Below are 22796 nucleotides of genomic sequence, written 5' to 3'. Positions count from 1 at the left end.
TTCACCACCATTTTCTTTCATGAATATTTGGAGTTGTTCATAGAAATCACAAAAGATATATTTTCATCTAGAATCTACTCTACACCAAGGAAAATAAATTAAAAATTGTATTGCCATTTCTATAGATATTTCTTTCAACTCTGGTACAAAGAAAAAGGTTACATTTTGGGAAACAATATTTAAAAGTTTATAGCCACATTCATGCTGTGAACTATTTTGCACATAAAATCATCAAACCACTCTGCTTCTTATGCTCTCCCCTCTGACAGGTTCATAAATTTTGTTGATACCTATGGACAAAAATAGGTATTTTCACATAGCCAACCCTATGTGAAGCTGCTGTGCAATTAGCCTGATATGGTTACATATTTTGTGAATAAAGCTGGTAATTTTCTTTTCTTTGGTGGGGTGTTTATAAACTTTCACATTTCTGTAAATCTGCTCAGGCTTTGCTAATTAAAGTTTGACTTTATGAGCAGTCATAATTAGAACTCTTCAAGATGAGCTCTGCTTCTTTATACTTCAGACAGCAGATTGTCTAAAAGGTTGTAGTGCCCTGGCCCTGTGTCCACCTCTGCTTCCAACTGTACAAAAAGTTCTTCTTAGCAAAATCAACAAAATTGAATTAAAAACATAAGAACTTTGAGACTAGTTGAGAAAAAGTCTTTGGGAATAAATAAAGGTTAAAGGAAATGAATTTTAAAGTTCACTTTAGTTTTTAAACTATTATTAAAAGAACATAATTTAAAACCCCTTTGTTTGAATTTTCCAAAACTTTCTACAAAAGCAATTTATATTGAGGTGTGTCATACAAAGTCTCACAGAAGATTTTAGGGGAAACTGATGATTGTCCTCATGTTTTGCTCTTCCATTCCTAGTGATCAAAGAATGCTGCTTATGCTTTATTAGAGCTGTGTCTTCACCAGTATGGCCACAGTGAACATCAGTCTTTGGTCTGTGCTCCCACACCTTAGAACTGTGTTTAGGAGAAAATCCTTCCTCTTCAGGGTGCATAGAAATCTTTGGTAGACAGTCTACATTTTTCTTTTCCACAGTTTCCCACTTTTTGTAGGACAGTTGCAAATGCTCTTGAGGTTGCATTAAGCGTGCTTAGACTGCCCCCAAGACACTGAAAGGGAAGTGGTTCTTCCTTCACTTCATGTATAGCCAGATTAGTCACTGAGGGAGGAATCTTAAAGATGAACTAGTGAACAGTTAGAATTTGAGTTAGACATGTCAGTTTGGATAGTAAAGGTCATAGTCCAATGCCATGGAAAGTAAAATATTTTTGAAGACAGATTCTTCTGCTCCAGCATTACAAAGTGCACATGTGAAAGCAATCTTTCTATCTTCTTGTCACTATTAAAAGTCAATATTTAGTACAAATATTGTTTCATCAAACTTTTTGATTAATTTGTGCTTTCAAGTGTTAAACATTGTCAACTAAACATAGGCAATACAAAATATGACCACATGTGAAGAAGTCTATTCAGAGATGTTTGTTCGTACCATTAAAATAGGAGAAGCTTGGAAGAACTTAATCTGGGTTTGGAACTTGTTTCCATTGTGACTCCTTCTGCAGTTTGGTACACATCCTTCAGCTTTCACATCTTCATTTCCTCTGATTCCTGTAGCTCAAAAGAAGAAATTTATTTCATGCATTCAGTATTTTGTTTCGGTAGGGAGTCTGCATTTAAAAGGGAATCCACATTTTTTAAAAAAGACGTGCATCCACACCTTTAGGTCTGTGAAGGTTGCTGAGCTACTTTGATTTATAGATGTTGTGAAATAAATCTTAAATCTCTTGCTTTTCAAGTTTTCTGTGAGTGGCTGAGCTGTGGCTGATGATGGTTCCATCCACAGGGTGAGAGATTTAGATGACTAGCTGTGGCTTGTGTGATGGAAGCCAGTTCAGTATTTATAGTTTATGTTTTGAAATTTTAGAATAAAATAACATTGGGCCTGCTTTTTAATCCAAACATTTCAGTCTATGTCTTCCTTTCGTCTATTGGCATGCCAGCAATTCATTCAGTACAAATAAGAGGGTTTGTGTTGTGACTGGACTGTGAGATTGCCATGTTTCTGAAAGGTATCAATGTGGTATGCACTTATATACCCAAAATAGCATATTTCTTCTGCTGCAAATAGGTATCAAGAAAGCTTGAAAGCTCAAGTAAGTAAAATAATAAGACAGTGAATTCAGATGATCAAATAATTTAAGTTTCCCTTGTTCTATATTTGTCTCAGTATTCTTATTCCTCAAAATATGAAGAATGATAGTAATGGAAATGTATGAAATAAGGTGCATATTTAATATTTATTCATTTATCAAAAAAGAGTTGCAGCATGGCTACCAGAAACATAATAGTTTTCTGTGTAATCTATTATTGTGGTTGTAAAATTAGGAACTATCACCTGACTAAGAGCAAGACACACAAATCCAAGAGTTCTAGTGCTATAAAAATGTCAGTGAACTGAACGGCATGAAAGTACTACAACATAGTTGTCTATATGTATACTAGCCACAAGTATGCAGTCATTGATAGAGGATTTAACTGACAAATTTTAAAGCTAAGATCTGACCCTCTCTTGTCTTCTACTTAACTAACTGACCTTAAAGTAATTTCATTTGAAGTATAGAACTGACAGTCCCAATTGTGAAGGACAGATGACTTACCTGTAAGTGTCATTTAAGGTTCAAGATACTGTTTTAAAGAGTGTTGCATTGACTTCAGACACTTCATTGAAATTATGATATTTAAATGCTAAAAGCCCTGCAACTGACATCATAGAACTGGATTCAATAAGTAATGGGTACACTTTAAAGTGGTAGAGGATGGTAATGTAAGGATATGGGCAGGAAACAGAAAATTAATTGAAAGGTAAATTCCAAATGGTGGTGTGTTCAGACAATGTATGGAAAATATGACACAGGCTAAATGCATGAAAGAAAGGACTTGAAGGATTTCGGGGAGGTGTTGCAGGTTTGCATGTGGGGTGATTTTTTGCAGGTTTACATGTGGGGTGATTTTTTGGTCTTCACAATGCTCTTATGGAGACTACTATGAAGCACTGTCTAGCAAACCAAAACTTAATTTGCTTTTTTGTTTCTGAAAGATTATAAATGAAATAACTGTACAAACCATCATGCTGGCAGCAATCATGATCAGAACACTGAAAATCTTTATGGTGCTATGTATTTCATTTAGTTCCACAACTAAAGCTAAAGTTTTTCTAAGAAATACAGTCTTGAAGATTTTTCATTCAAGATGTTAGTATCTATGTCCTTGAATATGAAAAAAGAGGAGGACTTAGAAAACACCAGCTCTACAGCAGTCTCCATTTGTAATTATGAGCTATTGCCTGAATCTATTAGCAATGAAACCACCTGTTTGCCCAGTATAAATAGCTTAGAATTTCCTGCAAGGAAATTACATGAAACATCAATAAGAAATGATATTACATTTTCAGGTCAATATGACTATCATTACTTGGCATTTATCTTTTCCTACTGTTATCATGTTTGGCAGCCAGTATCATAGAAGACTGAGAAATTGTTGCTCCATATTTTGTTTCCATTGGTGTTAAATTGGCCAGTTCAGTAATGGCAGTCATTCATTCTGCTTGTTTTAGTGGATCCTTGATATTTCATTTTTCTTATCATACACTGTAAAGACAGCAGTACGTGAAGATGGACTAGTGCTGTGATGGTTTCAGAGGCATTAGTCTCTCATCAGGGTCTTGGCATGTAAATGCTTTTGTACACACTTTAGAAGGGTGCAGAATGAACTTTGCCTCTTCTCTTTGCTATGGGTGTGCCTGGTTTTGTCAGAAAGACAGGAAAGGAATCTTCCTGTAGTCCTGTGCCTTCTTTTCTGTGCTCTGGCTTTGTCTGATCATGTAGGAAAGGTAGCCTAGGCTTAAGAAGAAACCTCAGGTAACATTAGATGGCTACATTTGGTTATATACAGACTTAATTTTTAGCTTTATGTTCCTGGCATATAGAGTTTAAGAGAATATTAGTATTGTGATTTTTTGTAGTCACTGCTGCCTTTGAAGCATAACGACCTATTGCTCACTTTGTACTTTTAAACTATATAATTAGTTTCAAGTACCTATTCCAGCAAGTAACATGGATATCTGGGATACTAAAATACTTCTCTACACTAAGGAGAATTTTGATTGGAATACATACTTTATGAATGTTGGCTTTTTAATGTTGTGTTTATTTCATTTCTGTTTCAAATAATAACATGTTCAGATAAACCTCTCAGATATTCTAGTAGAATAAACTTCCTAATTCATAAGTAATATTTAGTTCTTATCCCCATATTTCAAAACATTTACAATATGTGTAGCCTCTTTTTCAATAGTATTTTTCACTAAATTCTGCATGCTTTCATCACTGTAAACCTACAGGGTTTTGAGATATATCTGAACAAACAAGTAATTTCCAGATTCATTGGACATTTAAATAGATTGGCTTTTAAAAATCTCTTTTTTTACCCTACAAATTTGAGTCTTAAATTATATATTAAATTACCAAATTCATATACTATGTAGAAGACTAAATTAACACTGGTGTATTAAGATGCAAAACATTTAAAGAGTTAATGTCAGTGATGAGAATGCATGAGAAATGAATGTGTAGACCTTACAACATAACTGTTTTTTATTCAGTTATAGGTGCCCAGCGCAGGAGAAGTCCCAGTGCCCTTGCCATTGAAGTATTTGAGTCACATTTGGGAAGTCATATTTTACAGGTAAAAAAATGGCTTTTCCAAGAAAAATCAAAATATCTACCTAGTCATATTTCTGCCAATAATTTGAATACTATTGTTGACAGCACTTATATTGATGAGATTTATTTTTTTAATGCTCATATTTTCTCCATTTTGAAAGTCCATAATTGGGAGACTGTTAATGAGAGGGAAGGCAAATGCTATTTTAGCTGGATCACAATATTTTGTTGTTTAGAACTGTGTGATAGGTGTTTGCTTGCAGAATGCCCTTATGTATTTGTGTGAATGTGTGTACAAACTAGTATTTTGTGTTGGTGATTTGTCTTATGTCATGTATCAGTTTAGGGTTGGGAGCTTTTTCCCCACTTTGGTTTATGAGCACCGCTTTTCTCCATGATATCCCAGTTATCACAGTTATAGATCACAAATTTGGAGAGATTTAAAAATTAATAGAAGCATGCCTCTTAGGCTTGGGCTGAGAACGGATCTGGTATTTGTCAAACAAGTTTGTCACATGGCACAAGTCATCATATTCCAGGAAGACTCAACTGAAAAACAATGATCTGATGGAAACATTCTTGTGCATGATTTATTTTGCCAGGGTTACTACAAACTTTATTAGGTTGAAGTGATCAAATGTGGAGTACAAGCAATTAAGAAAATGTGATATACTTTGCAGTAAGACAAACCCAGCACTATGGAAATAAAACCCACACATTCTTTTCCAAGTGTGGCACTGAATAACTGTTCTTATTTAGCAATGTATACAGCTTCTCAATGCAAATATATTGTCTGGTGTATTATCTTTTGAGAGGTACGAGAGAGGTAAATTAGGATATTATCATGAGAAATATTCCACTTAATTTGAAATGATTGAGAGCTCTTTCTGTGTACTAACTCAGCTGTGGCATTCAAAAGCACTATAGATAACGTCAGAATTTTCACGTCTTTATAAAGTAACTAAATGCAGAATAGCAACAAAGATAATTTTAGGAAAACATTAAATTAACTAGTAGAATTAATTTCTCTTTGGAACAAGAATCATGAATGAAATTATTTGCTTAGTTGTGTACTCTTGGCAGAGGTCTAGGTCAAGTTTTTGATTCTGTAAGCAAATACTTTCGTTGTAGTTATTGTGTCAGAGATCTGCACCAGGTATCTACAGGACTGTGCATATTAGACAGGAATACTGTTATGCTGTCTCATAGATGTAGAAAAAAAATCAAGAACTAGCAGTTCTGTGATATTTCAGTTTATGTAGTTTGTCAGTATGTTGAATGTGTAAACATATCATATATCCTAAAGGTATGGTTTTTACTGTATTATTTATAATTAATGTATAAATAAAACCTCATTGAGAATGATTTATTTACACTCTTTAGGTATTAAGTGTGACTCTAGTGGATGAAAATGAAAAAAACTAGGATGGCCGCTTTGAAAGCTACTTGATGTTTGAGTTTTTCACTCACTGTGTATTAAAACAATTAGTGACTTTTATATTTGTTATAAATAGATTCCACTTATGGGGTGCTGGGACTTTTTTGTAGGGTTTGTTTTTGGGGTTGTTTTTTTTTGGGGGGGCAGGGGGGAGGTGTTGATTTTTGGGGTTTTCTTAAATTTATTTGTGGTAAATTAAGGTGTTTTCAGGATATAGCTTCATCATACTACGATTAAAGAAACCCCTGTATTGCACTTGTACTCAAAACTGAGGTTTTAAAATCAAAATTACCATCAGCCTGGTATTGAGCATCTGTTGAGATGTGGCCTTTTCAAAGAAGATAATGCTTTTATCAAAGTTCTCCCATGAATCTCTCAATTGATAATAGGAATTTCCTCTCTGATATTTGTGAGATAGACTGTTGATGATGGATAAAGGACAATGTGAATTAATAGTGGTGACAGGTTTATCATGAGATGTTAAAATTTTGTCTTATTTTAGCACAGTAATCAACCCTTTTTGAGAAAAACCTGGGTCATGCATTTAAATGCACCACTTCTAGACACATCAGAATGAACTTCAAAGTACTGCCTTGAGGTCTAATAGATAAAATATAATTACCAGAAGACAAGATGATTTTTAAAATAACAATTGTGCAGACTCCTTGGTGGAATACAGTTCTAATATGTTCTCACCTAGTCTGCTACTCACAGAAATTATTTTCAAATAAGTATCATGGTAAGTATTGTTTGCAAGTGAAGTAAACAACCCTGATTATACCTTGGGAATTTTGATTTCAGAGTCTGCTATCTGAAGAATTTGAATTAATAGTTTGTGTAGTTTGTGTAATCCTTTTTGCTATTAATATTTTGAAGACGGGGTTAAGTGTAAGCTCAGAAATTAAGGAGCCTCTCTAATCTTTTTAGTATTTTGCTCCTTCAATAATTATTGATAGACAAATATGCATAATACAGTATATTTAAAAAGTGTAGATATGGTTTATTTGAAATGACATTACAAAAACAGAAATCGAGGTACATCTTGTGATAGTTTTACATTTTGAGTCTACAAGCAGGTATGCATTATATACGTGTCTAGGTATACATTATATACATTAGTCATGCCATACATATTAAATATATGTATTTACATATAATGCTTATGCTTAGTCATCACTGAATGAAGAATGCCTTCATCCATGATGATTTTTTTATTATTATTATTATTAGGGAATCAAATGCTTAAATACTGCTTAATTGGTGATTGATACAGGTACTAAAGGTTTTCTCCCATATGCAGTTAAGTGCAGAAAATAGAAAAGTGAAACTCTACCCATGATGAGAAAAATAAAAGTAAAAAAGATATTGATTTTGATCTGAGATAGCATTTGCACCCAAGGATCACACAGTTAATTCTGTTCTGTTAATGGCAGACTTCAGCTCCAAAAAAATCAACACACAATTACCTTTACATAAATTCAGAGATGAAAAATTGAATAAAAACTCTGATAAAAGGGAATTTAATGCTTTAAAAGGTCTTAATTTGATTAAGACTGGATGCATCTTTGCATTTGTCTTTTGTACAAATCTAGATATACAAAGAGGCTTATAGTATGCTTACATGTGAAATCCAACACTCGTGCACATCCTCATTATGAAGGTGGTGAGGCACCGGCTGAGATTGCCCAGAGAATCTGTGGCTGCCCCATCCCTGGAAGTGTTCAAGGCCAGGTTGGACGTGGCTCTGAGCAACCTGGATTAGTGAAAAGCTCCCTGCCCAAGAGAGGGAGGCTGGAGCTAGGTGATCTTTAAGGACCCTTTTAACCCGAATCAGTCTAAAATTGTATGATTCTATGTCAAAAAATCTCCAACCACAGTTGATTGCTGGATATCATGCTGAAGAGATTCCCAGTAGTAGGTTTGAAGCTAAAGGCACAATCTGCTCTGTGCTTGTGGAAAAAAAACACCACAAAAGATAATTACTCAAACACTATTACATCAGAATCCTTATGTCAATGTAATGTCTTTTAAATGTTTTCCAAGTAAAATCACCTGAATTATGAATAACAGAGTGGGATGTAGTGAAGGAGAAAAGTAGATAATGGCAATATGTTAATGAATTTTTGACAAGATTTTTGATTTGCTAAATTATGGGCTTTGTTTTTCTTGTCTTGCACGTTCTTTTTCTTCTGAAAAGTGGTGTTATAAGGAAAATAGATATCTTATATTTTATTTTTCTGTATATATATCTGTCTATCAACTAAATGGAGTAAAAAAGATTATTTCTGGTGCCTACTATTAAAAATTTGGCTTAAATTTGTTGTAAAAATTAGCAAGATTTTCATCAATTTTTCAGGACCTCTGGATTTTTTTCTGTAACTTCATTGCTATTGAGAAGGTGTGAAAAAGGGTCAGTAACCCCATAGTCTTCTTATAATCAGGAATGATCAGGAAATGTAGAACTAAATATAGAGAAAAGGGAAAGTTAGTGAATATATTTGCATATGCAAATTAGCTTAATTGATACTGCTTGCCTCTACAGGGATTTTTCATTACAAACTGGAGTGCTACATTGTTCAGCTCATATTGAGTAATTTAGTAACTAATGAGACCAGTTTGCACTAATTTGCATATGATAAATGAGCTTAATTGCAGTAAATAACTTGGAGGCATAATTACTTAATTTTCCTGTGTTGCATGGCTTTTAAGTTCACGTATGAACAACTCAAGATAATTTTGCATATTTAAATTAGTTGCTTTTAAAATTCTTGAACAAAAAAGAACACACCTTACAATCTGAACTGTAAAACAATTAAAAGTATAATGTACATTATTTTCAAATAAAATTTAATATTTTGAAAATAAATATTTCTTCTTTTAAAAACACCAGTGCCTTTTTAAAGACTAAATATTTGGAATCAATCAAACTGGAATAAAGTCAGGCTAAGATGGAAAGATGGCATAAGTAATAATAATAGGAGTGTGTATCTGAACTGTTGTGAGCAGTATGCATTTTGTATTTCTGCATACAAGAGTGATAACTTTTATAATTGCATTCTTTGCTTTAGCAGTGCCTATTCAACTGTTAGGAAACTCTTAACACTTTGATATAGCATTATGTACTCATTATATACATGGTAACTTAGACACTAGTTGTCTTAGTAGTGGTCACTCAGTATTTACACTACTGTCCTGCCTCATTTTACATGAAGAAATCCTCATATTGGAAGGATATCAAAGCGTCAGTGCAACAAAAAGTGTAACCTTTTCTTCTTTTTGTGGGCATGTTCAATTGTGAGCACTGGCATGAACAATCTTTATGATGTAGATTTGTACAGTGAGTTTCGAAAGACGCAAACAAAAACTAAGAAACAAACAAACCAAACGTAATCCAAAATCAAAATAATTGGAAGACCATAGTTAATTTCTGCTATGTCCCTGAAGTTATTGCACATTAATCTTGATAGATTTGATAGACTTGAACTACTGAACTAGACAAAAAAAAGACTACCAATCTCATTTATTCCCATGGCAAGATCTGTTTTGCACCTGTGATTTACAATTGGATGACCATTACTGAAGTCTCCTCTGTTCCATAAAGATCCCCACCTGCCTTCCTAGAAGCTTTTCATAAGCCTTATTGAGTGTTATCCTGGAAATTTTATGAGACTTGCATTTCCCTTTTACTTTGTGTTGTACCTTTCTCTCCCATGAAATATTTTGTGGTGAACAAAAGTCTTTCTAATTGCCGTATCAGATTCAATGACAGAAGAAAAATCAGGTTCCCATTAAGATCCAAGGAAAAACAACCTCAGGGAAAACAATCTGACCCTATAGGTTGTATTCTTTATTGAGTCAAAAGTCACAAACTACAAACCACTTATCTTAATGAACTGGTTAACAATGTACAGAGGATACCTGTAGTGGACGTCCAGTTGTGTCCAAGAAGATCCAACAAATTCAACTGAAATATGCACAAGGCCTGTAAGCCCTTGTTTTACTTCCTAGAAACCTCAGTATCACCACAGCCTTAATCATGGAATGTCACCCTAGAATGGGAGCAGAGTCTGAGCTTCTTGGAAGCTACAAATGGCTCAAATGCTGCAATTTGGCTTTACCCCGTGCAGTAGTCCCAGACTTTCCATGCATGAAAGGCAGTCTTGGTTCATGTGCTTTTTAATCCAGTGGAAGCCTCTGATGGTGGATGGAACTTCATGGAAGATTTAATTGTCTCTTTACCTTCATCCTATAGAGAAACCATGGTCTATTAAACCCATCATTGTTATTTTAGTTTTTCTTTATTTATAATCAACAAATAAACAAACCACCCACATCCTATGGATGTAAAAAGCCTAATGAATTGCTAACATTGATAACAACTGAATAACGTCCCTCATCCTAATAGTTTGATTTATTCTAATTTTTTTTCAATAACGTATCCAACACTGTAATAACAAGACTAACATGAAACTATACAAATATAACCTGTTTGTCAATTTAGTGTACTATTCTGCTTCAAAGAGGGGCCTTTATAAATTGTGAGGTAAATGTGCAGATGAATACAATTTCTGTGGTTTCTAGTGAATCATTCCAGATGATGCCAGTACCATATAGACTAGCTGAGTCATTGGTTTGTTTTCTGGAGCATGTCAGATAAGCTTAGATTTCTCAGGAAAGAAGAAAATCAATGTTTCTTCGCTCCAAATGAGCACTCTAACAATCTGTTTGCAGGTAGCCAGTACCCCATCCACCCACGCTCCTAAACTGAGGTAAAACTATATCTACAATTGCGCACAAGGGGCTGATCCCATTGAACTCTTTGAGCTGTGTAATAGCTGCAAAGAACAGAATGAACTATATTTGTGAGACTCTCAGAAGTACTCAGGATCACACGAATGATCAACTGAATGCAAACAAAGATTGTTAATATCTCAGTAGTTACAAAATAAAAGGCTTTTTCCCATCCTCAGCTAGAAAAATTGGAAGTTGTTGTCAGGAAAATGTTTTCACATGCTCCTCAAGTTAATGCAGTTTTATCATCCAGTTTGTAAGTCAATGTTATCAAATACGGAAAGTGTAGCATGAAAGACCAAATTTGAAGGGAACTTTCATACCATTTTTGTGTTGTCCAAATGGGTCTTTTCCTGGATTTCTGTCACTATTTTTGTAGAATTATAGACATACTTTTGAGAACAATGGTATTCTATCAAGCTTTCTAGACAAAAAGTGGAAAGAATTTACTCTACAGTTCCACTACAGTATTTAATCATGTTTGGAAGGTGTTGCTATTAATAACTAGATTAGAATATAATAAGACAATGATGCCATTAATTTTTTAAAAAACCATAAACCATATTAATTTTTTAAAAAACCATAAATTTTTTAAACGTTTTACTGGGGAGTATGTGGGTAAAGTTCTCCATACATTGTAAATATGTGTGTTAAGCATGCAACCAGTTTAAATTGGGCAAAATTTGTGAAAATGTTTTGTTAAGGCAAATTAGAGAACAGTAAACAGAGAAAGTTATTTACATTTTTGCAGTAGTGAACAATTTTGGATGGTAAAAGTGTTGCACACAATTAACAGTGTAATGGAGAAACAAAACTTTCTCCTGAAGAAAAAATAACAGTACTTTGCCTTTTAAGCCCATTGTTAGTTAGGCATTAAAATCAGTCAAGCAGTACAAATAATCATAAGTGAATGAGATGCAAAGTTCCAAAATTTCTCTTCCCCCACAAATGTTTTGTAAAATTTTGTAGTGTTTTCATTAAATAGAGGCAATAGAAGAAAAAAGAAGTTGACTGGCTAAGCTATAGCTGAGTGGGAGTCTCATTTCTTCTAATATTTGAATTATTATAAGGGAGTCTCATCTGACAAGAAAATTTAAAAAGTGGGAAAGGAGACAGGAAATTGTTGGAGTGCTATAAAATATTAGGGAGAAGATTTATCTTATCATTTGCTATTTTCAGTCATTCTGAGTATTACATGATGAGGTTCTCTCTGTATAACACTAGTCAACGCAGAAATGATGACACCAGACTAAAGGTGAGGAAGCAGCAGATGGTTGTACTGATGGAGGATTTTTCCAGGCTGTAAAAGGTGACAGGAGAAAAGACTTCTACTGGCTTGGAAATTTGCGAGGGGCAATTGCTAATGTCTGTGGTACTCTTTCTGAAAATGAAGAAGACTCTTCAGCTTCTTGTCTGCATTGGGTTCAAGGGGTAGACTATTAACTGACATCCGTTAGCATGTGTCAAAGGCAAGGAAAAAAGGAAAAGAGGAAAATGTGAAAAGGCGCTGACAAAACTTAGGGTATGTTGGAGAGCATAGATCTGTGCTGTCTGAAAGTAAAAATTTTGGGATGAAGTAGAGGTTAAGTTATGCATCAGTAGCCAAAAATAAAGTGGAAATTAAATAGATTAATTAAGAGGAAATAGTTGTTACTGATCAAACCACGCAGCAAAGCAATTGGCAAAGAGCTGTGTGTAAATGCAATGAGACAGAACAGGTACACAGCAAGTCAGAACTGAAGGTTTGGAGATCATATAAAAGTTCTATGAGGGAATGATTTCTGTAGGGCATATATTGTCTCTACTTTGTGTGCTTAAATTTTGAATCTGAACCTTCTAGTTGTCAAGTACAGCCTATATTTATGAGTTTTCTTCCTGACATTAAGTCGCATCCAGAGAGTTTGAGTACAAAACCAAAGGGAACACCAAATGCTCTCAACAAAATGCAGCTCAGACACTGAACAAAGGGGAGGAAAAAAGACATTTATTTCATCTACATCTCTATCCAAAATCAAAATAATTTAGTGTGCAACCATGTTTTCTCTAGACTAGTTGATGGTTTTACAGTTCAACTTAGTAATTCCAAAACAGACATGTAACAGTAATAAATGGTAGTACCGTAGTATAAAATGAACAATGATGGATTTATGATGTAAGAGATTGTATATATCCTGATGAAAGTATAACTTTCTAGAAAAGATACAATTCTAAGTAGACAGGACTAAAGAATATTAAATTAGGAACAAAATCTAAAAAAACCCCAAAATCAGCAAGAGAGGACAATAGCAGCATACTAAATGCTGTGTTGAGGAAAGATAGGCACACAATCTATTTGGAAGCAGTAATTTGGGGTGACATGAAATGTGTGTTTATTAACTGTTCAACAATACTTAAGCACAGTCTAAAGGCATCAGTGTAAATGCTGAAATGTTGTGAAAAGGAGTCATAGGACTCTGGTAAGAAAACACTGCTGTCTTGCTTTGCAGTGTGCCTTTCCAGGTACAAGGCATCTCCAATAGCAGCTTTCCCTTTTTGATTTAAGGATAATGCTATTTCATCTTTCTGCTTCTTTCTATAGATTTCTGTAAAATCTACCTAGAAATCTGTTCATGCTTGATCCACAATCACTCCTCAAGTACTCTGTAGATTGACAGTCTTCTCAGAAGATCATACTCTTGTCATAAAAGGGCAAACTCTTGAACTTGATGTTAATTTATTTAGAAATTTAGAAATCTAATTGTTCATTTTGTACTAGCTTAAGAGATTTCGGGTAAAGATAAGTGTTTAAAGCTGAAAGAAAGCAGAAAAAGCTCTCTTAGAAATTTTAATGTTGTGGACCTCTATTCATTGTTGGATGCTCTTTTGCACTTTAAACATGTGTAAATGCCACTACATGCTATGATATGGCTCTGGTGCTACACCAGTTTAAATTATAACAGAGGTTAACTTGATACATTGCATGATTCTAAAAAGGGCTAGGAACAAAGGCTAGATCAGAATCTGAAAAGGTTAAAGGAGTTGCACAGACAGCCCTGTTACAAAGGACATCTCAGGTCCATTAGCTGGAACACGTAGCAAGAGAATTTCCTGGGTTCAGGAGACTCAAAAGGTGCTAATTTGCATACTCCAATTTGTCCCAGTCATAGCAAATGCATCAGATTGACTCCATAAGGGCAGGGTTTTCAATCTGGAGTTATGGCAAAGGTACAGCATCCGAGCACTTGCTGCCCAAGGGGTTATATGCTAAAAAGAGACTGGGGAGGTGTGGGAAGCAGCAAATTGTTTTGCAATTGGAGCTTGGAGCAGTACACTTAAACCTGCATTTCATATGGAAACTATATATATAGAAGCATGCGGTTTCATTTAATAAAAAAAAAATTTGATCTGAGCAGGACATGTACACATACAGTGGTATGTCATTTAATTCCTGAGAAACTATTTGAAGAAAATGACATATCTCTGCCCTGTTTGTTGACCATTTTGTTGTCACCTGCTGAGTGTTGTCATTTCCATAGCCAGTGGGCTGTATTGAATCAAACAGAGGGAATAGGTCATTAAAAGAAATGGAGGAGTTTCTGCAGCCTCTAGAAGCTGAAGGAGATTTTTTTTCATCTGGTACATCAACAGACCTATAATGGAGTCTGCATTCAGCTATGATTTGAGGTTTTGCCCTATATTTCTCTGAAGTAAGGTGGCTTGAAAAGTATAGACAGCATAAACTAATGCGTGGGTTCACCAGGAAGAATTATACCTTCTACAGTGTTTGTAAAGATATAGGTGAGGGCAGTAAGTGTCCTTGTTTCAGAAAACTTTTTTTCTTTTTTTTTTTCAATCACAGGATTCATGAAGAAAGGAAAAGAGCCTTGATTTTATATAAATAATAAAAATGGGGAAAAGTATATTCCATGGGCATGCTGGGCAAGTTAACTGATATTTTCCATCAGTTTTTTGAAAACATTGATGACAGTTACAAAGATTTCAAATATTTCTCATTTCAGGTCTTATAAAAAATAAAGCACTAGAAATAGGCCTTAAACATCATTCATACTCCTCTGCAATGGATGTGAAGGACAGCACTCTGTGCCCTCTTTTTATCCTGGGAGCTGGGAAAGAGTAGGGTTTTAGTCTGCATACAGAAAACCCTTAAATGGATCATGGACAACTGAGTTTCATGTGAATTCCATTGTTTAAGGCTGCTTTTAACTCTGAGTTATTTCATCATATTATCGTATCTGATAGTCACTTTTTGTTTGTTTCCTTGTTTGTTTCTAACTGTGAGGTATAAATAAATAGAAAATTAAATATTGACATGGAACCTATGTGTTCGAATTTCCCCCGTGCTATAAAACCTGAAGATTTAGTTCTGCTTTTCCTGGATTTACTTGGAAAGTGCAGCCACCTTTACAGTCTTTTAAGTACATAACATTTAAGGGAATACAAATATTGGTGAAATGAATGAGTCGGGCTTGTACAGCATGCTCTCTGTTCTGAAGGTATTATCTCAAAAGTTGATTAAATTGTTATTTCTATTAGTTGCTGCTGAAATGTCATTGTATTAGAATTTAGAAATTAAAAAGTGACGATGAGAAGAAAGATAACATTTCCACAAGTGAAGTAGTTATGTGTAATTACATGGTATCACATTTAAGCACACACACACACACACAAGTAGTAGTCACAAAAGCTGCAAATCGGGGCTGGACTCCTTTTGTTAATTATGCACAGCAACTAGCCAATGAATTTTCTCCTTTTACATTTCTTACATACTAAGGAGATTCCTATTTAGATATGTACCATTTTAGATTACTGTACAACTATACCTCTTTGATAGAATTTCACAGAATTCAGGTTTGATTTAATGTATTGTAAATTGTAATGTCTATCCTACATATTTATTATAGCTAGTGATTTAAAGTGTGTATCATTCCCTTGCTTTGCACTTTGTATTTGTTATTCTGCTCTTCCCTTCAGTTGCATCTTCTGCTCAACATAAAAATTTTATTCATTATGATTTCATTCTTTTGGGTATTTTAGCATAGAGGTGGTGGATTAGCTGCCTTTAATGCCCACTTTATGGGAAGAAAAGAAAGAAAAATCTGTGGTGGGTATATGTCTGTGTCTAGGGTTCAGAAGTCCTCCTCACAATGCAAGAGAGTCCTACAGTAGAGAACAGTTGTTCTAGAGGACACCTTAGCTGTAGGCGCTGTCTCCTAGCCCATTGATAGAGACACTTGGCTTTTTGCTATTCCAAAAATAACATTGGGTGAAAAGATTTGAAAGGACACACTACCAGTATGGGACTGGTCAGCTTTCTTCAGGCTAACAGCAAATGCTTCTTAGTTCACAGCATGAAAAAGAGTGGTAATTTTGTTGAAAACTAATGAAGCAAGATAGAGCTTTAGTGGAGCCCTGATATGTAACAGACATGTAGTAAAGAATCTCTCTGTACAGTCTCAAAGAAGGTAATTTACAGGTGAGATTTAAATTAAAAGTCTGGAGTCAGTGTCTCAGTATTCAAAACAAACAAAATTTTACATTAAAAATGTATTTCTGTTACAGCTTAGAATTTCAATGCTTAATTATGGACAGTATATAGTCTGCAGGCAATTCTGGAAATAACAGTAAGCCCTCTGTTAATTCTAAGAGCAAAATGTTTGGGACTTGAAAAAGTATCATTGGAAGACTGTCCTGCTAAACTTGCTGTCTCTTTTTTTTTTTGTTCCCTCTCAAACAATTTTTACATTTACATGTCTGAAACAGTAATGATCAAGGTAGTGTTTTTCATCCTTTACAAATCAAGTAGTCAAGCAGAATCAAATGCTTAATATGATCCTCCTTTTGAAGAAAAAGTATTAGATGTTCTAAACATAAATAATATTTTTCAGAATGTATGTGAGAAGATATGAAGCAGTTCAAATCTTCAGGGATATGATGTTGTATTAGTCTGCCAAAGCAAGAAAAAAATAGTTGCTTTTGTTTATTATACATACCCAAGCTTGACATCCTCAAAATGAAAAACATTTTCTGCATTTAATATCTTGTAGTTATTAATTGTTATGTTTTTCAGCTTGCACCAAAAAAAAAAACCAAAAACAAAAAACCTAGACTATTTTAGTCAAACACCTAGTTATGGACTCCTAAAGCTGTGCCTGTGGAAGTATGTCAGCTGGTTAACAGGAGATAATGCGCCTTCCTGTAGAAAGGCCTGCTCTTGTCACTGGCATTGCATTGAGGCCATCATAGGGATTCTTCTTCATGGCTACTTAAGATTCCACACATTTGCATTTTAGGCTGCATTTTAGGCCTCATTTTAGGCCACATAAGGCTGTGCACATGCTGTGGGAGAGGAAGAAGGTTGTTGCATGTCTAGTGCTTGCCCATTTAGGCTACTGGCTTTGTGCTGCCCTCCACACTTCCAGGGTTTGCCAAGGCCAATTAGCAGCATTTGGCTTTCATTCTATAAAAGTTCCCCCAACTCCCAGATAGATTATTCCTGATGAGGGTATAAATTATCTGTGTGTAGGAGGTTTGGCATGAAGTGCTTGTAGCTGCTATTGCTGGAGTGTGTGTACCATTAAGCCTTGTTCTAGAATGAGGTTCAGTGACCTCCCTCATGGGTAGGCTCTTGTTGGGAGACTCCAAATTTAAACAGAATGGAGTCTTTCGTATATCTTGCCTAAGGAAATGGTTGATATTTATTAATTTGTGGATATTATCAATGTTTGCTCAAAAGTACTTAGGTCAATACTTTTCATTCTCAAGAGATAAAAAGTCTCTTTTTTCAGAGAAATTAAGTAGCAAGAGCAGAGCATAGAATTTTACTTAAAGGGAATTTTATTTCTTTTAGTTTCAAGAATGTGTCTGCCAGGGTGCCATATGCAAATATCTAAGTAGGTGTCAATGATATTTTGTAAATTTATTACACAGATTTTGTTTGTTGTTTTATTTTTTTACTATTAAAGAACTATTACTATTATATTTTGATGATGTGTGTTTTCCCCTTCATAAAATTGTCTTTCTGGTCATTCAAATCTTACACTTGCAATTCTAGGCTGTATATCTAGCAATAAATAATTGTTTAGGGTTAATAAGTAATGGATGATATCAGCATAACATCCTAGCCGCTAGACAGGAAATGAACATTTACACGTTCTACAGATTCTCTGCACCTGTAAGATTTAATTGTCTATGCTGAAATCACCAGAAACAGTAGAAATACTGGAATTAGATGTGTAGTAATCTATGAAAGCATTAAGGGATGCATACTATGCTCAAATAGTATCTCTTAATAGAAGGTAACCACTGAGTAATCCACAAAACACAACTACAGGGTAGCAGTAGGCTGACCCACAAGAGACAGACACACAATCAGGCCTATCAGCACAGCCAGAAGTAGAGGCAGAGAAGGAAAGCTGACATCCAGATGCCAGTGATATGGCATCCTACCCAGCCCTGGACATATGGGTCCTGCATCTGTCAGTGTTACACCAGCACTTGGCTCCCAAACTGGATCAGATTCTTTATTCCCAATGAGTTAGAGATCCCAGCCAGCACAGCCACTGGATGGCTAAGCCAAGTCTTCTGAAGCGATGCTGTTATGTTTGAAAGGCCAATTTAGGTCAAAAGAAGTCCTGTGAGACTGTGTGAGGGCTCTTTCCACTCATGGCAAGATTGTGATGCATAAGGCTTTCTGCTTATGCGGGCATGTAAAAAGCACAGCACAGTGAGGAAATGAGAGTATTTTTAAAATGCCAAAAGAAAAAGAATTCATCTGAAAAGACTTAAACTTACAGTTGTTTGTTTGTTGTTTTTTTTTTTCTTATGCGGATATGTAACTTTGTTAATATTTACCTGCTCATTCTCCTGGGAGAATTGGTATGGGTTCCCAAGTAGGCCTTGCTCTCCAGAAACCCTGAGATAACTTCTCTTTAACAAAGAACTTCTCTTCCTATACTGTCCCAGTTTCATAAACTCTATGAAGGCTAAATCCATTTGTGCCACACTGAGCAATTGCAGAGAGTGAGAAAATCCTGTAACAGAGATAAGGGCTTCTGCCTCTCCTCTCCCTCAGTATTTTCTCCTCCAGCAATTCAATAATAGTAATAATAATAAAAAGATTTGTTTATCCCATGCTGCTTTTCACTTGTTTAGGGTAGTGGGAGGGCTGTCTTCCAAAGATAGAAATAGAAGAACGAACACCAAGACACCAAGAAGCATCAAGGATGCTCTAGGATTAAGAAACATAGCATTGGATTTGTTTACATGATGAAGTTACCAAAGAATTTGGAAACTACACGTAAACTATCCTCTTTAATTGCTTATAATCTCCTTCAAGGGAAGTTGTATACATGATTGGAACATTAATTTCTTGCCTGACTTAGATCCTTATACTAAATTCATTGTAAGCATTATGTGGTCAAAATGCCAGTGATGGATTTACCCTTGAATAGTTTAGATAGATATGTCTTCACATAGAGAGAGGAGTAGGCTCTGAACATGGACACATTTTGCTTTTATCAGCTCTCCTGCACAGCTTTGCTGGTACATTTTTTTGTTTTGAAAACTTCTGGTCAGATTTTTCTAATATAGAATTGGTATGGAATATGAACATGAATATAAGCTAATCTTGTAAGTCTAGAGGGCTGTAGAAGTCTCCTGTGTTCTAAAAAGAGAATGGTACTGGAAGGATTGTTGACAGTGAAGCATATACCTCATAGTTCCTTAAATAAAAAGTGGTTGTCCTTTAAAATAAAGAGCCAATAATTCTTATTCTTTAGGCCAGTGTATAAAAATGCTAGTCATTTGAAACTAATATGGCCTAATGCTTCCACCTTGGGGATTTACAATGCTATTAATAAAGCCAACAAAGATACTTCTCTTAAAGATGTGACTTTATGAAGTGTCTTTTCCATTTTAGCCAGTGCCAATACTGATTGGCAGAAGAAAAGTTTAGGGTTTGTTTTAAAAGGAAAGTATTTCAAAGTAGGAAAAAAACCTCTAGAAATATAAGTGAAAAAGAAGGCACAATGCCCTTTTTTATTGTATTAAGTCACTAGTTATGTTTTTATTAACTTCTCTTGTGCTAAAAAAGACATTTAATTAAAAAAAAGAAAAACCAAGGTAGTTTGCTTTTTGTATCATAGAGTTTCTTTGTATTTCAGTTGGTCATGACTATATGTCATACTTTAAATATTAGTTATTTGATTGTCCTGTTGTGATTTGTGACATACAGTTTTAGAGATGCTGAAGGTGTCTGTGATTCTGTGATCTTTCTTATTAAAAAGTTACACATTACGTAAGAAATAAATACTTTATATTAGGGGGGGAAGGTAAATAAACCCATGGAGTTGATTCCCTAGAAAAATCTCTTGTTGAAAAGAATTCAGATGTTTAAGAAATGGTCTCTGTTGTTATTTTATTGGTTTTGATGAAGAACAAGCCCAGATGCATTCTTCTTTGAATTTTAAAAAATACATAATGACTGCAATGACATTTTAATGGATTTTACTTAAGCTGTTCATATGTATATAAATGAAATTTTACTCTGAAAGAAGGAATACTTTTTCATTTGCATAAGAGAGTAAAAAGGTAGAAATTCAGAGCATATTTTGAGGCAGACCTTTTCAGGATACAGAACTGATTGAATGTATGAGAATGCATTTCAATGTTAGGCTTAAACTCCAGAGTGCTACTTTTTTTTTTTTTTAGTGAAAAAGCAAAAGTTCTCAAATACAAAAAAAAATTGAACCCCTCAACATAACCTTTGAGTCTTACAAGCTTTATTATTTTAGAAAAGTATAAGCTGCCAAAGGTCACAAGACCTTTTCCCTCTGAAATTTATGACACTGTCTAAGTGGAAGTTTACTTCTCTGACTTTTAAAGCTTTGTTAAGAAGCAGGAAATGTCATCCACTGTGTGGTCCTGAAAAAAGCAAGCAATCCCGTCCTATGTCTCCTTTCACTCCTTTTAGAAATATTTAATCCACTGACTTCCATAAATACTCCTGATTTATATCACTATTAATGAACCAGAACTGAAAACTTTGCACTCCTGAAAGCCCATATTGTCCATCTGGGCAATCACTTAGGATAAACTTTTTTTGGAATTGTGCGCTGTGGTTAAATTTACCTCTACACCCAAGTACGTTTGAGTTAAAAGGTGCTTAAATGATTCTCTTAATCGGTGCATGAAAGAAGAAAAAAAAAAAAAAGATTATGATAATAATTAAAGAAATGGTATCCAGGACAAAATTCCATGAGCTACTGAGGAAAAAAATGACTGAATATATCATGGCATTGCAAAAGTTTTTGTAGAACAGTATAACAGCTTTAATTAGAGGTAGAAAGATTTCCTCCTTCAAGTCATGTCTTTCATTAGTAGTACCCTATCAATATAACAAAATAATTCATTAAGATTTGTTTATTTCAAGATAAGTTCTTATTTTATTTTGTGCAAGCACATATAACTGAGATTTCTATTTTTAAGAAGAGAGCTACTTTCTGTTTAACTCTTTTTACCTTTATAGTTTTTGATGACGTTATATTTTGAGTTCTGTCCGTGTCACGGTCTAATGTAACCACTGAGCCATTTGAGATAGGACGTTTTCTAATTATACTAGCTAAACCCTTCTAGACTGATACGACTTGAAAAATACCTGCCTGTTATCATCACAAGGTTTTGGGTTGGGATGTGGTTTTTGTTTGGGTTTTTTGTTTGGTTGGTTTGCTTGTTTGTTTGTTTGTTTTGTAATTAACGAAGAAGCGATATCAAAATCTAATGAAATTGTCACACAACTTTTTAATGCCATTCTTCTTATGCTGCTTTTTTCCAGATAGCTTTTCAAACCTATAAAATAGCTTCAACAAAAAAAGTACTCGACAGTGGCATTATTCTTGGGTGGTTGGGGCTTTCTCAACTTAGTTATTTTTCCAAGCTTCTGTGATTTGAAACCTGGAATATTGTAACTTGGGGTGCTAGAATAATGGTGCCATTGAAAGAGATATTTTAAGTATTTAAGTTTGTTTGCAGTCTTTTTGAAAGAACTTTAGCTAGTCACTTATTTCTTGGGTAACCAACTTATAAAAAGCCTAAAGTAAATTCTTAAGTCAATAATCACATGCTTTAATGTTTTGTTCTGGAACCTAGCCTTATCTCTTAGGAGATAACTATGAAGAGACTGAAATCCGAAGTGTCCTGTAATGTAGTATTTCCCCAGGAAATAATTCATCTACTGAAAATGTCATGACTGCTAGTATCAAGAGGAGAAATACAATGAATTTATTGAGAACAATTGTGTCTGTATTGCCTAGACTGTCAGGTCAAGATCTCTTATAAAAACTTTGCATTAATACTTATTTACTTCCAGTAGAGATTCAGAGTTTAGTTCTAGGACCAAATGCTACCATCCTTCTTCAGAATTGTCTCTTAATCAAAACTGGCTTGTGTCCTTCTTAAAACATTTTCTAAACATAATTTCTAAAAGTAATGATTCTATAAATATTGCCACCTTCCTCTCTGAGAAAGTCACCTAGCTGAGACTCCCTGTTTCTGTTGACACTATGAAATTTCTGTAGTTCCATTGGTTTGTTGCCATGGCATTCTTCCTCTCACTGCCTGTAACTAAGCTGTGATGCATTGATGGATTATTTTAATTCAGACTGTCCATGGTGTAAATGATTGCTTTAGTAAAAGAAGGAATATTATCAAACACAACTTAATACTTTAGAGAGCCATTCTTCAAAGAATATTTTAAATATTTTTATATATTTTAAGATTTTTAAAAAGGAGTACATTTTCCTAGGGGAAATGAGATGTCTTTCTAACAAG

At 34.5% G+C, this 22796-nt stretch overlaps 1 protein-coding gene across 6 annotated transcripts in view; it reads left to right on the top strand.

Annotated features, from left to right (window-relative positions):
- The window catches only part of NPAS3 (neuronal PAS domain protein 3), a gene marked incomplete at both ends in the record, with an annotated part of 580623 nt that overhangs the window by 284450 nt on the left and 273377 nt on the right, over positions 1-22796 (top strand). For 4 of the 6 annotated variants that reach the window (XM_083863229.1, XM_083863227.1, XM_083863225.1 and 1 more), the window contains one exon: positions 4681-4763. In XM_083863229.1, coding sequence (XP_083719355.1) covers positions 4681-4763 — 83 coding nt within the window. The remainder of the gene's footprint in view (positions 1-4680; positions 4764-22796) is intronic. The other 2 variants (XM_083863228.1, XM_083863226.1) reach the window with 1 other exon arrangement.

The sequence above is a fragment of the Zosterops lateralis genome (genome assembly GCF_965231275.1).
Source record: "Zosterops lateralis genome assembly, chromosome: 6".
NCBI classification, from domain to species: domain Eukaryota; kingdom Metazoa; phylum Chordata; class Aves; order Passeriformes; family Zosteropidae; genus Zosterops; species Zosterops lateralis.
This window is presented reverse-complemented; position numbering and strand designations above follow the sequence as displayed.